Below are 15,997 nucleotides of genomic sequence, written 5' to 3' on the forward strand. Positions count from 1 at the left end.
ATGAGTTAATCATAGAAGTGAAAAGTTTTAATGAGACTGAATAGTAAAGACACCTGTGCGTTCAAACAGAAAATGAGTGTATTAGTCACAGAGAATTATTAATAGCTGCCACGGCAACAGCAGCTACGGTAGGTGTAGATAAATCAGAATACAAACAGAAGTATGTCTTTTTGTTATGAAAAACCTCACCCTGTATTATGCTGGATGAATTCAGAGTTGTTTTAAATAGAACAGACTGTCCTGTCTGGCCCATTGGTTATTGCAGTGAGTAAGGGGAGGCCTGGCTAAAGTGCATTCGGAGAGAGTGGAGTGCTGGATGTGCAGTGTTGACATTTGGAGAGGACTTCACAGTGGTCCTTGGGGCGCCACACTAAAGACAAAGTAGATCAGATAAATGTACTCTTTTCCCTTCTCCATCTTTGTGCATGCTCTTACTTTTCTCTCTGCCCTCCCCTCCACTTTCCTTCTTTCTCCTCATCCCATGGTGCTACTCTGTCTTTGTTTTGCAAAGTTCTGGTACAGTGTAGCTCAGCTCTATATAACAGTTTTTCCTCAGGTTTCAGTCTGATTCCTGTAGTTGTGTTGTAAAACATCACATTTCAGGCTTATTGAGTTAAATTCTAATCTCCAAGATTAAAGACCCACACGTCAGACATTAAATCTTAAATAAAATAACACGAGGAATAGAGACAAGAGTAGCGGCGCAATGCATCACAATGGCGATAACTCAATTTGGGCAGGAAAATTACAAAAGTAAATCATATACATCATATTGGATTGAACATGGGCATTTATCATGCTGTGCAATTATACAGTACTCATCTGGACTAAAATGATCATCTCATTGTGTATACCCTACAAGTATGCAGAAAGAGAGAGATAAAGTGGAGCGAGAGAGAGCAGGTAAGTGGAAGTTGGCAGACAGACAAGACAGAATAGAAAGAATTTAGTTTTGCCTTCCCAGGTGATCATTATAGATCGGACTAACCGTACAGAGAGGCCTGCTCTTGGACCCTAATAGCTTATTGATTGGAAAAAACACCCTCTACTACTTTGATCTCACAGGATACATAGCTAGTGTGAGCTACAGGTACAGTGACCTACAGGCAGCTGAAATTGAAGGCACCTTGTTAACACAATATGTTTAAATAGCCTTAAAAGATTAACTATGGAGTATTTTAGGTGATACAGACAAAGAAAATGAAAATTAACCAGTCACATAGGGCCAATGCATACTTCCTCTTAGTGACTTTCAATTTGTAAATGTACAAATGAGTGACGGCCGATAAAATCTACCGGTTTTGTGCAACCAGTAACTTCTAATCAAGCTAATCGTGACTGATGCAGACAATCCTGGGTGCCTTCAATCCCACGCTTCTGTTGACACATCAAAGTGGCTTTTAACAAGACACTAAACTCTAAAATGCCTCCAATTTGTAAGTCACTTTAGAGGAAAGCATCTGCCAATTTACTCGGTAGTAATACATTGCTCTCTTTTTGTGGCCTCACTTAGGCTAAAGTGGCGATGTTTCACTTGTTTCATTTTCATTTGGAAGAAACTTCAACATTTAACAGCAGATGCTGAAACAATGTAAATTCTAATACAGCAGGAGCTCCTCTCTGCGTGAGTTCATCATCACATTATAACTGCAATCAGACATTGAAATGTTTCAGTCTTAGTGGGGCTTTCTCACACTGTTGATGCAGATGTTAATTCTTTCAGCTGTCTTTTACATGTTACTAATTCTCAAAAACTCTTTTAACCCAATTAAATCTTAAACACACGATTATGCCAACAGAGTTCCTGGTGTTTCCAGGAGTACAAAAGTGGTTACATCCTTCAGCTTTTAGGTACTTTTGCTGTACAGCCTGCTCCCAGTTTGGGTTCAGGACACATATACCCTCTCTACTTATAAAATTCGGTTTTAAACTTTATTTTTAAATAAAAGTTACAGTTAGGGATAGATCTGGTGACCCTGAATCATATCTTAATTGTGCTGTTATAGGCTCCTGGGGACCTACAAATTCCCTTCTCTTTCACTAATCACATGTTTAAATGCCACATTAACTTTTGTAGTTAACCTTTTGTCGTCTTTCTTGTTAAAGGTCTCTATATGCTCCTCTTTTGTGTAATGTCTTTTCCCTCACTCCCAACTGCCTACAGCTGACGCCTGGTTCTGGTTAGGGGTGTTTTCCTTTTGAAAGGGGGTTCTTCTTCCCCACACTTGCCAAGTGGTTGCTCATAGAGGACTGTCTGATTGAATTTAAATTACACTTACATCTGACAATTCAGAGCACATTTGAAAATCAAGACAAGCAACCAAGCAAAAGTGTTGCTTTGAAGTATGGAAAACTGTGCTCCTAATCAGGCCTCTTTGGCAGTGAATAAAGCCACATTTCCTGCCCTCTACCTGCATTACCAGCAAAATGCATGGATTTCAGTTATAAATGTTTAGACTTCAAAGGATTCTTTTAATTCGAGGGATGAACGTGGGCTTTTTAGGAAGGTACTAATCCACTTACCTATTTAAGGCTAGTCACGCATTATGGAATCTCTTAGGTAGAATCTGCAGATGACCCCCCACCCCTCCGCGGACTCATGCCATGCTTCTTCTCCAATTGCAAGGACAATCAATTAGTGATGCGAAAGGAAGGATTAATCGATATGCTGTCAGGCTCCTGCCGGCTGAGGAGAGAGACCCTGCCAAACCCACCAGGGCCCGATCTCATTACTGATGGCGGCCCACGCGCCCCTTTGCGAGGCAGCTGCATTAATCAAAGCAATGCCTCCCTTTCTTCCTCAACCGTTCTCCACGCTTCGTCCCTCCGTCCCTCCCTGCATGTTTGGCTTTTTTCCCCCCTGACAAGATGAAGGAGAGTAGGTTGCAGAAATGACACCCATTTAAGAAAGGAAAGATGTGGGAGGGGTGGGAGTTATAAATAAGGAAATTATAAAAGAACCACTGTGTTGAGCTGCCCCCGTAAATTGCAGCTGTGCATGTATTAAACTGTGTACTAGCACTAATCATACTAGTAAGTGAACGTAAAGGTGTCCTTGCAAAAGTCTGTGTAAAACCTGCTGGAACCTGAGAGCAGTGAGCAAATCTGTGAGCTACTGACAGCTAGTTAGGGGAAAAAAAAAGGCATACTGTGTGTGTGGCTATGTGTGTGCATTCACATCCTTGTGTGTATTACTGGGGGCGGGGAGTAGTGGATAAAAGCCTGTGCCTCTCCCTGACAGTTTTATCCGCATCACCATCTGCCTTTATCTGACGCCAGCATCTCTCATCTCCCCATTGCACTCTGAAAGCTCTCCATCCACCCCGTTCTCCTCACCACTCATCTTATCCCAGGCTGCTGTCAGATCACGTTTTTCAACCTATAATTAAACAGTTGCTGGCTTAAACTCTTGACAGATAACCTGTGCCCATCAAAATGAAAGTGAAAAAAAGTCCTGCTGGTGGTATTTCCTAAATTTCTCTTATTTGCCAGAAGTGAGAGGAAGAAAAAGAGATCATGGGGAAGCTAATAAAGTCAGATGCCGCACTTCACATTTTGACCATGGGGATGCTTGCCTGCAGAAGCATGAACACTGGGGTGTGCCATCGTGCTCCATTCCTTCCTCATCAGCATTTGTCACATGCTGGGAGAGGCGTAAGGGTGGGGTCAAGAGGAGAAAATATAGCCACGTCCCTTTTGCTTTCTCCCCTCATTCCTCCCTCTCTGCTCCTGCTCAAAGTAGACAGTTGTGGTGAAGGATGGCTCCCTAACAGGTAATCAGAGACAGGCCTTATTTAATGTTCTGAGCCGGCACTGGACAGCAGTGATGGAGGTAGTCGGAGAGGCCCACTGTGCGTTGTGCACTGGCCCATAACTGCAGATGAGACACTTCCCACAGAGCAGTTACAGCAACAACTTGCCAGCTGTAAATGTAATGACAGCGGTGTGAGAACAGCAATAAATACAAACAGACAACTCTAAAAAAAAAAAAAAAAGACTGTGCAAGTCCTAGTTTGAAAGGTGCACCTAAACTCCTACAACTTTACTCCGCCATCTGTCAGGCCATTTAGAAAGTTTATGAGTAGCTCGTGAAAAGAACAGCTCTGATATTTGCTCCTTTCTGCATTAATGACTCATCCCTCTGTGCATAACAAATAACCCCCAATTTGCTGCTCTGTTTTTTGTGCCTTTATTGCTTTGAGTAAAAACATAAAAGACTTCACAAGTCTTAAGCAAGGACTATTACTTCTGAACGTGCATACTAATTCCTTTTACTTTCTGATGAGTCACAAAGCTGAAGATAGTTAAAGTTTTGTGCTCCCTCTACACAAGCTGTTTCCACCATATTACAGCCTGCAAAGCAAAACGCACAGCGTCTTAATCTTGCTTTACCCCTTTTGAGTGTGTGTGTAGGTATGTGTGTGTTTACAGAGATTGCCCGGTGTGCTATCACCTGAGCCAGGTAGCAGGGACAGTGGAGCATGAAGCTAGGAAACGGAAAGACAGACTCAGCTAGCTAAAGAGAAAAGCAATACCTCTCACCCACTTTTCAGAGTTCCAGTGTTTGTCTAGAGAAAAAAGTGGACAACCTCAGATTGAAACTATCAAATCAGAACAAAACAATGGAATGTTTTGCTTTTGTTTGCACTGAGATATGACACACACCGGCATGCAACTGCAGCTTTCACACTCTGGTAAGTCTGGCAAAGTTAAGACAGGAGGGGTGTGTATCCTTGCAGCAGTCAAACTGACAATCAAAACTGTATCACCGGCTTGAAAATCTGCTCTGGAAGTATTTACATTTTATTACAGCTGCTAAAATGCAAACCACTGGGAGATATTTTTCAGCTTCACTAAACCTGCCCCGCAAAATAAAGGAAATTCAGTGTAATTAACCTAAAAAAGCAATTTCAGACGATTACCAGCACATGACCATTTGGATATATATCCAGTGATGGACATGCTATGCTTATTTCGAACTGTTGATTGTCTAAAAAGTCTCAAAAAGAAGGCTTTTATAAACCTGTTTTTATGACTGGTTTTCCAAGGTCTTGCAAGGACATCTACCTTTTCCAGCAGCTGCAGATGGGAGATTTGGCTATCAGCACACTTCTATATCTGTCAGCACCCTTCATTCCCCAAATCTAGCACCCCAGGCCCTGATGGTGAAAATGTCATAAAGATTGGTAAAAATGATGTCCTGCGCTCTTAAATGACTATTTTTTACTTCTGTAGCGCTGACATCCTGTGAAAGAACAGCTCTGATGGAGACATTGTGTGTCTCCATGGTAAATCGAAAAATCCTCACCCAACAGAATTTTTCGATAGAAAAAAGTGAAGTGAAACTTAAGACATGAAACTTGTGTCTGTTCTCCTTTATTTCATGTTTTAGGTAATGAAACCAAGTGAGATTTTTGATATTTTGAAAAATCAAACGCCCCTTTTTCCTGTTTGGTCTATTTTGCTTCAAAAACTGAATCCACCTTAGCAGATATAAAACATTTTCATTTGCTTCAGTGTGGGGAATTTCTTCACCTCTTTGTTCAATACTCTAAATATTGAACAGCTTGGGGAACTTTCTAAGGTGTCATTACCTCACCGAAGCTATTTGGACACCAATGATGGTGTTTAAAGGTGGCGCTGTCACTTGGTGTTCGCTCGCTCTGTGGTAGAGTATCACTTCCTGTTCCTGCTCAAACACAGTGGTGTTTCTGAGTAGCTTATCTGCTTAGCAATTTAATTAAAATCTTTTAAATACATTCTTTTTTCATAGTATAATCTTCACGTGCTTCCTCCGAAGCACACTTTCTGTGTACTCACTACCTAATTTATAGCCAAAGTATTCACTCACTGTCTCTGTACTGTTTCGCTAGCTTAGCTTAGCTCTTAGCCGACTCGTTAGCACCATGGTTACTTCACCTGTCCCTCCTGCACTTTCTTGCTCATTGTGTCAGATGTTTAGTTACTCCACGGCCTCCTTTAGCAGTAATGATATCTGTAACAAATGTAGCACATTTTCAGCGCTGGAGGCCAGGATTACTGAATTGGAGACTCTGCTTCGCACCCTTCATTCACCTGTAGCAAGCCAGGCCCCTGTAGCTGGTGCAGCCAAAGATAGCGTAGGCCCCGCTAGCTGTTCCCCGGCAGACCCCAAGCAGCTGGGGAAAGAGGGTGGCTGGGTGACGGTGAGGAGGAAGCATAGTCCTAAACAGAAGCCCCAGGTACACCACCAACCCGTTCATGTGTCTAACCGTTTTTCCCCACTCGGCGACACACCCGCCGGGGGTCAAACTGGTAATTGGTGATTCTGTTCTCAGACATGTGAAGCTAGAGACACCGGCAACCATAGTCAATTGTCTTCCAGGGGCCAGAGCAGGCGACATTGAAGGAAATTTAAAACTGCTGGCTAAGGGTAAACGTAAATTCAGTAAAATCATAATTCACGTCGGCAGTAATGACACCCCGGTTACGCCAATCGGAGGTCACTAAAATCAATATTGAATCGGTGTGCAACTTTGCCAAAACAATGTCGGACCAGTTTTCTCTGGTCCCCTCCCCAATCAGACCAGGAGTGACATGTTTAGCCACATGTTCTCCTTAAATTGCTGGCTGTCTGAGTGGTGTCCCAGAAACGATGTGGGCTTCATAGATAACTGGCAAACCTTCTGGAGGAAACCTGGTCTTGTTAGGAGAGACAGCATCCATCCGACTTTGGATGGAGCAGCTCTCATTTCTAGAAATATGGACAAATTTATTAAACCCCCCAAAATAGGACTATCCAGAGTTGGGACCAGGAAGCAGAGTTGCAGTCTTACACGCCTCTCTGCAGCTTCTCTTCTCCTGCTACCCCCCCAAAAACCCATCTCCATAGAGACTGTGTCAGCTCCCAAACAGACAAAAAACAAACTAAAAACCAGCAACAAACAACTTAAACATAAACAATTACAAAGAAAGAACAATACAGTATCCACATCTGAACCAAAGAGTAAAACTGTGAAATGTGGATTATTAAATATTAGGTCTCTCTCCTCCAAGTCTCTGTTAGTACATGACTTAATAATTGATCAACAAATCGATTTACTCTGCCTTACAGAAACCTGGTTGCAGCAGGATGATTATGTTAGCTTAAATGAATCAACACCCCCGAGTCATTCTAACTACCAGAAACCTCGAAGCACAGGCCGAGGGGGCGGTATGGCAGCAATTTTTCACACCAGCCTATTAATTAATGAAAGACCAAGACAGACTTTTAATTCATTTGAAAGCCTGATGCTTAGCCTCGTCCACCCCAGCTGTGAAACTCAGAAACCAGTCTTACTTGTTATCATCTATCGTCCACCTGGGCCTTACACAGAGTTTCTGTCTGATTTCTCAGACTTTATATCTAATTTAGTTCTCAGCTCAGATAAAATAATTATTGTGGGTGATTTTAACATCCATGTAGATGCTAAAAATGACAGCCTCAACATGGCATTTAATCTGTTATTAGACTCAATTGGCTTCTCTCAAATTGTAAAAGAACCCGCCCACCACTTTAATCACACTCTAGATCTTGTTTTAACATATGGCATAGAAACTGAACATGTAACAGTGTTTCCTGAAAACCCTCTCCTGTCTAATCATTTCCTGATAACATTTATATTTACAATAATTGATTACACAGCAGTGGAGAGTAGACTTGTAGTAGATGTCTTTCTGAAAGTGCTGTAACTAAGTTTAAGAATATAATCCACCCACTGTTATCATCTTCAATGCCCTGTACCAACATAGAGCAGAGCAGCGATCTGAATGCTACCCCAACAGCGGTCGATTATCTTGTTAATAATTTTACCTCCTCACTACGTACGACTCTGGATACTGTAGCTCCTGTGAAAACTAAGGTCTCTAATCAGAAGTACCTGACTCCGTGGTATAATTCTCAAACACGTAGCCTAAAGCAGATGACTCGTAAGCTGGAGAGGAAATGGCGTGTCACAAATTTAGAGGATCATCATTTAGCCTGGAGAAATAGTTTGTTGCTTTATAAGAAAGCCCTCCGCAAAGCCAGAACATCTTACTATTCGTCACTGATTGAAGAAAATAAGAACAACCCCAGGTTTCTCTTCAGCACTGTAGCCCGGCTGACAAAAAGTCAGAGCTCTATTGAGCCAACCATCCCTTTAACGTTAACTAGTAATGACTCAATGAACTTCTTCACAAATAAAATTTTTATCATTAGAGAAAAAATTACCAATAATCATCCCACAGATGTAATATTATCTACAGCTACTCTTAGTACCATTGATGTTATATTAGACTCTTTTTCTCCAATTGATCTTTCTGAGTTAACTTCAATAATTACTTCCTCCAAACCATCAACGTGTCTTTTAGACCCCATTCCTACAAAACTGCTCAAAGAAGTCCTGCCATTAATTAATTCTTCGATCTTAAATATGATCAACCTATCTCTAATAATCGGCTATGTACCACAGGCCTTCAAGGTGGCTGTAGTTAAACCTTTACTCAAAAAGCATCTCTAGACCCAGCAGTCTTAGCTAATTATAGGCCAATCTCCAACCTTCCTTTCATATCAAAAATCCTTGAAAGAGTAGTTGTCAAACAGCTAGCAGATCATCAGCAGAAGAATGGGTTATTTGAAGAGTTTCAGTCAGGTTTCAGAGCTCATCACAGCACAGAAACAGCTTTAGTGAAGGTTACAAATGATCTTCTTATGGCCTCTGACAGTGGACTCATCTCTGTGCTTGTCCTGCTAGACCTCAGTGCAGCATCCGATACTGTTGACCATAATATCCTATTAGAGCGATTAGAACATGATGTAGGTATTACAGGTACTGCGCTGCAGTTGTTTGTATCATACCTATCTAATAGACTCCAATTTGTACATGTAAATGGAGAGTCCTCGTCACACACTGAGGTTAATTATGGAGTTCCACAGGGTTCAGTGCTGGGGCCAATTCTGTTTACATTATACATGCTTCCCTTAGGCAGCATCATTAGAAGACATAGCATACATTTTCACTGCTATGCAGATGACACCCAGCTCTATCTGTCCATGAAGCCAGATAACACACACCAATTAGTTAAACTGCAGGAATGTCTTAAAGACATAAAGACCTGGATGGCTGCTAACTTTTTGCTTCTTAATTCAGATAAAACTGAGGTTATTGTACTCGGCCCTGAAAATGTTAGAAATATGGTATCTAACCAGATTCTTACTCTGGGTGGCATTACCTTGGCTTCCAGTAACACTGTGAGGAACTTTGGAGTCATTTTTGACCAGGACATGTCCTTCAACGCACATATTAAACAAATATGTAAGACTGCTTTCTTCCATCTGCGCCACATCTCTAAAGAAATATCCTGTCTCAGAGTGACGCTGAAAAACTAGTTCATGCATTTATTACTTCCAGGCTAGACTACTGTAATTCATTATTATCAGGATGTCCAAAAAACTCACTGAAAAGCCTTCAGCTAATCCAAAATGCTGCAGCAAGAGTACTGACAGGGACTAGAAAGAGAGAGCATATTTCTCCTGTTTTGGCTTCCCTTCATTGGCTTCCTGTTAAATCCAGAATTGAATTCAAAATCCTGCTCCTCACATACAAGGTCTTAAATAATCAGGCCCCATCTTATCTTAATGACCTTGTAGTACCATATCACCCTATTAGAGCACTTTGCTCTCGCTCTGCAGGCCTACTTGTTGTTCCTAGAGTATTTAAAAGTAGAATGGGAGGGAGAGCCCTCAGTTTTCAGGCCCCTCTTCTGTGGAACTGGAAAGTTTGGATTCAGGAGACAGACACTATCTCTACTTTTAAGATTAGGCTTAAAACTTTCCTTTTTGCCAAAGCATATAGTTAGGGCTGGACCAGGTGACCCTGAATCCTCCTTTAGTTATGTTGCAACAGACGTAGGCTGCCAGGGATTGAGTTTTTCCTTTCCAGTCACCTTTCTCACTCACTATGTGTTAATAGACCTCTCTGCATTGAATCATACCTGTTATTAATCTCTGTCTCTCCTCCACAGCATGTCTTTTATCCTGTCTTCCTTCTCTCACCCCAACGGGTCGCAGCAGATGGCCGCCCCTCCCTGAGCCTGGTTCTGCCGGAGGTTTCTTCCTGTTAAAAGGGAGTTTTTCCTTCCCACTGTTGCCAAAGTGCTTGCTCATAGGGGGTCATATGATTGTTGGGTTTGTCTCGGTATCTATGAAGCGCCTTGAGGCGACTTTTGTTGTGATTTGGCGCTATATAAATAAAATTGAATTGAATTGAATTGAATTAAAGAGCTCCATCTACTAAGGAGTCAAAGAAATAGACCAGGACTCACTGGTTGAACTACAATATGTATGTACAATTATGTAACTCATAAGAAGAGTGACCAAATGTGCAGATGGTACTTGGATGGACTGTGACGGACACACTATTGGTCAATTTAAAAGAAATCAAAGAAATCAGTCAGATCTGTCACATTTCATCCGTGTTTCCTGTACTACTGTTTTATGTCTGTATTGGCCTCACACAGTGTTGCACCACCATGTCTAATGTGTAAAAAAGACAATATTGGCTAAAGGTGGTACAGGTAACATTAGTAACAATAATGGGGCGGTTTGCACCATAAGAGTAGCCGTTGCTCAGGAGGTAGACCAGGTCATCGACTACGTGGAAACTTGGTGATTCGAAATTTAACTGGCTCCAGTGTGCATGGGAGGGCTGTCTGTTTTTCTGTGTTAGCACTACAACAGGTGTACCCTGCCTCTCCCTCTATGACAGCTGGGTTAGGCTTCACCCTGACCCCCCCAAAGCCAAAACTGCATAAGCGGAAGAAATTGGATTTCCAATAACACCCACTTGGTTGGTTTCAGTCGTTTTCCATTACAATTGAGTGCCACCTAATGTACTTGTGGCCGTTATATCAATGCGGCCACAGTCCCTTCGTCCTGTGACATCATGAACACTACAACAACGAAGGACGTCAGGACAATTGTATACCTGCTGCTCGGTGTTTCTTTTTATCAGACAGGTTTCAAAAATGGTGGCTTTGATTTCTGTGAAGGAGACTCTCTCATGACTCATTAGGGGGTACCACTGAGTAGCCAATCGTTGGATGCATTCTCGACCCAAGTAAGTAGTGAAAAAAGTACCTGGTACCAGGTACTACCACTTAATGAAAAATCCTAAAAACTGAGCCAAGCTGACTCGAGTATGTACTAGTGGAAAAGGGCTAATAGTAATAATAATTTAATGACATAGTCATTGGGAACTAATTTCCTGCCTTTAACTTATCATGAGTACAATTGCCTAAATATATTTATGTAACAGGCTATTCCTTTTACACTGCTGTTTCTATCCTTTTACTTATGTAAAGCCTCTTAAATGCTTCTTTACCACCAGATAGCATACATCAGCTATTTGACAGTTTTCCATTTTAAACTGGCTTTATCAGAAAGGCCCTTTGAGAATGCTGTGCCTTCTCTCCTTGGGTCATCTGATCACCCTTTGAGCAAGGTCCATATGCTAAACAAGACCTTAAAGTATAACTGAAAGTTTCCAAAATAGCAAAGTAAGTAGACTTTGTTGTATTAAAAGTCAACCAAGGCTCTCAAAAGCATTTTGTTTGGAATTAAAAGAAGACAAACAACAACAAACAGGCAAGATGTATAACTTTCCACATACAGCAGTGTGACATATCATGCCCACAGCAGTGATTGCGTATCACTAGAGCTGTTGCTGATACAGCTGTCACATGCATCTGAGCACAGTGAGTGAAAGGCGACTGGAATGACTTCATATTCGTGAGAATGTTTCACCACTCATCCAAGAGGCTTAATTAGTTTTACTGACTCTTGGGGGGGTTATGTGGTATTTAACTTCTCCGGGCGATTAAACAGAGAGGAACTCCTCACCAGTCAGTAGAACTGATAAAGCCTGATAGATGAACAGCATATTTTCTCCAAGACTACAAAGCAAATTTAGATTCAGATTGTTTTTTCTTTTGTTTACTACTACTTAATATTCTCTGACCTAGGTGATAGAGAATCTTTATAGACATATGAGCAATACTGCACTGCAACAGCAATAAACCCAGTCATGTTTGGCATGCTCAGCAGTGATTCACTCCTATGGCATTTTCCAGGTAATCTATTTCAAAGCTTTTTCATCTAGAACTTTCAAAATGTCAGCTAGAAAGTTTTCTGCACTTTCAGACACACCTACAGTAAATAATTAGGGAGATGCAAGACACAAGGTCTTTTGAGGATATGGCATGTCCTTTTTAAAACAACTGTGGTCAGCACAATTCAACTTAAGCAACTTATCCCACACCCTCAACTTTACATCTCCTACCCTGAGGCTTGATGACAGTGAGTCAGAAAGATACAGTGAGTGATGTCCTGCCCTCTGTCACATAAATGGACAGAAATGGAAGAAAGCAGTGGCATGAAAGAGAAGGTGGCTTGGTAAGAGAGGCAAGGTATATAAAGAGACGGGTGGTCTGTGCAAGATAAGGAATAATGCTCTATCACATTCTGACACTGCTGTCAGTAGTTCTAGTTACAGCAGCAGTCAGATTTGTGTCATATCCTCTAAGGACAGGAAATGGTTGAGATTGCATTCTGTGAAAACAACCATTAACAATAAAAATAATAAATACTTTTATGAGTAATGGTGGGTTTAAGTTCTCATAATTCAGAAATTTAGAACATGTTGAAAACCCAACAGGACTGTGCACACCAGTTTTTAAATATGTCAGACCCTTCAAAATCCCACCAGAGGCTAGGGAACAAGTCACCCTGGAGTGAAAAGTGAAGAGCTGTGTTTTTTGAACCAAACGCTGAAGCTAACAAATAAGGCCCCAGGTATTAGACCTCAAGGCCACTATCGCTGTTTGATGTGACACTATTTTGTAGTTTGACTAGGACCAGGAAGCCCCCACATCAGGTGGGGATGATATGGGGCCATGGCTCACAGGTTCTCTGGTCTAATTTACCTGTACTTCTCCCCTCAAAGAGAGACAAGCATAATTAACAGGACCAAAACACCCACCGTGGGCTGAGCAGAGTCATTTATGGGAGTGACTCGGGAGGAACGGCAGCAAATGAAATGTAATTGCAATGGGAGCAGATGTGTCGGAAGCACTGATGTGTGTGTGAGAGGGAGAGAAAGAGAAAATGAACGGGCCAGACATGAGGGAATGAGGGAGTAAATGAAAGACTCAGAAGTTAGATAGAGAATATGCACTTGAGAGAAGAGCAAGCAAAAGAATGACTGATGAGGGATCGTGGTGGATGGGCTGAGATAAAAAAGTGGGAAGCTATTCCTTGAGGTTAGGTTAGAGTAAAAAAAATGTACCATGGTTCACCTGATGTTTGACAGAAAGGCAAAGTCAAATTAAAGGATCAGTTCAACAAAATTACAAACTCTAGATGTTCACAGCCATACAGATAGTTTCATTTCCCCAGGTGCTGAGTTACGTTCAGAGATTTATTGCAATACCCAATAAAATGGAGGTGACGGTAAATGGAATTTTGTTGCAGTGCTCACGTCTTTGGAAATTTAATTTAAAAATTCCACAGCAATGTCTTATCACAGAGTCCTCTTACACAAATAATCCAGGGACCACGTTTTCCAAAGGAATTTTTCTTTCTGTATAAAGTGCTTCCACAGAAAAAAGACTCTGTAGTCTATGAAATATGTAGTCTGTGGAACATGCTAAGGAAAAGTGTTCCTGGAAAGGGATGTTGTGAAATTCTAAGTGCAGCAAGCACCACAAGTAAGCTGTAGTCTATGAATATGTTTGCAAAAAGAAGGGCAGGCGTGTGGTGTATTTAGAATGGCAAAACACTCCAGAAGTAAAAGAGCAAATGTTTGTGTGTTTGTTGTTTTGAATAGAGCCAGATATTGACTCTTGTTATTATACGGTCTTCTAATGATATTATTATCGGAGATGCGCGACTATATCCAAGCAGCCTTTTGTTAAAAAGCTTTTATTAAAAGCAGCAGAAGCTTTGCTTGTGATGTTGTAACCGGCCCTTCAAATGTCGGCACGGCAGCAGTTAAACTCTGCCACATCCCCACTTCAACCTGAGCATTATTTGCTGGGTACACTGCATTTATGACTGTAATCTTTCATCATTACAGTCATTATCTTTATTTATCACAGATTTTAAGAGCATTTAAATTGGCCCGGACTTACTTAGTTCATCCACTAGCTTCGCCCCCCTACTTTTTCAACTACCCCTCTCTTTCTCTTTTCCAGCTGTCCCTCCCTCAGTCACTTTCAGTTTACGGAGCACTGGATGAGAACTGACCCGGGGTCAACTATGTTCCTGTCGCTTCCAGGCACAACAAATTGGGGTCACTGGGATGTTGGCATGGTTTGATCACACACACACACACACACACACACACACACACACACACACACACACACACACACACACACACACACACACACACACATGCACGCAGATGGTTGAGCGTAGATAACAGTGATAGCGTATTTTAAGTAAGTGTGAAGAAACTGTAGGATACTGCAATATCACCATTACAGGTACCATAAAACACTTGAGCTGTGAACCTAACTACACACAGCTTTTAAGTGCATGACTTCAGCAACATGATGAGTGGACCAGGGTTATCAGGCGTGGTCCTGCTTGGTAATTAACGGAAAGTCCACCATCAAATTGACTATGAGCGTTGAATGTAATGTTGGGCAGACGAAGCACAGGGGTCAATGAGACAATTAGAGCCTGCGTAAAAGCATTTTTTAAATTCCCGCTGTCCCTTAATTGCCATTTCAATTTATCATTAGAGGTGGGTTTAAATGACCTTTAAGACTAACATATGAAAGCAATAAAGGCAGAAATGAGGGTAATAACTAGTTTGACAGTAGATAAAAAGAAATGTTAGTTCACAGTCATTTTCCCGATTCTACACACATTAATTTCTTGCACTGACCCTTGCAAGTACTACAAAGCAGTAATCTAAATGGCATTTTAAAGGGAATTCTGCAACAACTGGAGAAGTTCTGTCCAGTTTTCCAGTTTTGTGAGCAAAAGTTTAACCTTAAATGATTATTCTCCTCTAGTGCTCTAGGAACTGACTTGGGAATCTGCTTTCCCCTGAACCCCACTTCTCTGCCATTTCACCTTCCCTGCCCAAGTACTTCTTAATCCATTTTATTGTGGACTTTCTCCTCTGATTCAACTGGCTGACAGTTCCTTCACTGTATTTTCCAATTCCCCTAACAATTTCATCCCCCATCAAATACCCCAGTACAGTATCTTACTATGTGCAGCTCCAGGTAATCTCCCAGTCCCCTGGCACTCTCCACCCTGACCAGAACAGCCTCCTTCAGCTGTGTGCTGAAGCCCACTGCCAGCCGGTCTGCCCGTGTGCTCGGCCGGTCATTGGGTGGCCAGGTATATGTGATGAGGGCTCCGCCTCGCCCGAAGATGTATGTTGTCCCAGCTGCAAAACACAGGGAGGAAAAGGGAATTACGGCTTAGTTCTTCAACATCTGGATAAGAAAGAAGTCAGCATGTTAAGTGAACTGAAAACACAAACAGAATATATTCCACTGTGTAAAACTGAGGGAAAAAAAAGAAAAAGAAGACAGACTCTATGGACAACAAAATTATGTTTTTTTCCCTGTTATTTGTTATTATATGGTGCAATAACATTTCAGCTAGCGTTATTGCTTTCTTATGGGTTGCATATTCTTTTATTGATTTCTGCAAGTTTAAATTGAATAGCGTTTCAGCAGAAAGTCAGTAGTTAGAGGAAGTCTGCATCAGAGAGAAAGCACTATGTCTGGTTAAAAACATGCAACTAAAACATGTTACTGGTAGCGTACATCTTGGTCACAAAGTCATATCTAGCGTGAGCCCTGGTATGTGCAGGATGTCACTCGCCTTTGAAATGGTAATTCGACGGGCTTCATTTGCAGTCAGTTGCCCGCAGTTGTGTTGGATTCAAACTAGGGCGAACTGACAAACTTTGGG

General features: G+C 41.6%; 1 protein-coding gene across 13 annotated transcripts in view; it reads right to left on the minus strand.

Moving 5' to 3' along the window:
• nrxn2b (neurexin 2b) overlaps positions 1–15,997 on the minus strand; it is a 698,285-nt gene that overhangs the window by 97,070 nt on the left and 585,218 nt on the right. For all 13 annotated transcript variants that reach the window (XM_082527645.1, XM_082527647.1, XM_082527643.1 and 10 more), the window contains one exon: positions 15,283–15,464. In XM_082527645.1, coding sequence (XP_082383771.1) covers positions 15,283–15,464 — 182 coding nt within the window. The remainder of the gene's footprint in view (positions 1–15,282; positions 15,465–15,997) is intronic.

Source organism: Aulonocara stuartgranti, assembly GCF_965226115.1.
Source record: "Aulonocara stuartgranti genome assembly, chromosome: 3".
Lineage (NCBI taxonomy): Eukaryota > Metazoa > Chordata > Actinopteri > Cichliformes > Cichlidae > Aulonocara > Aulonocara stuartgranti.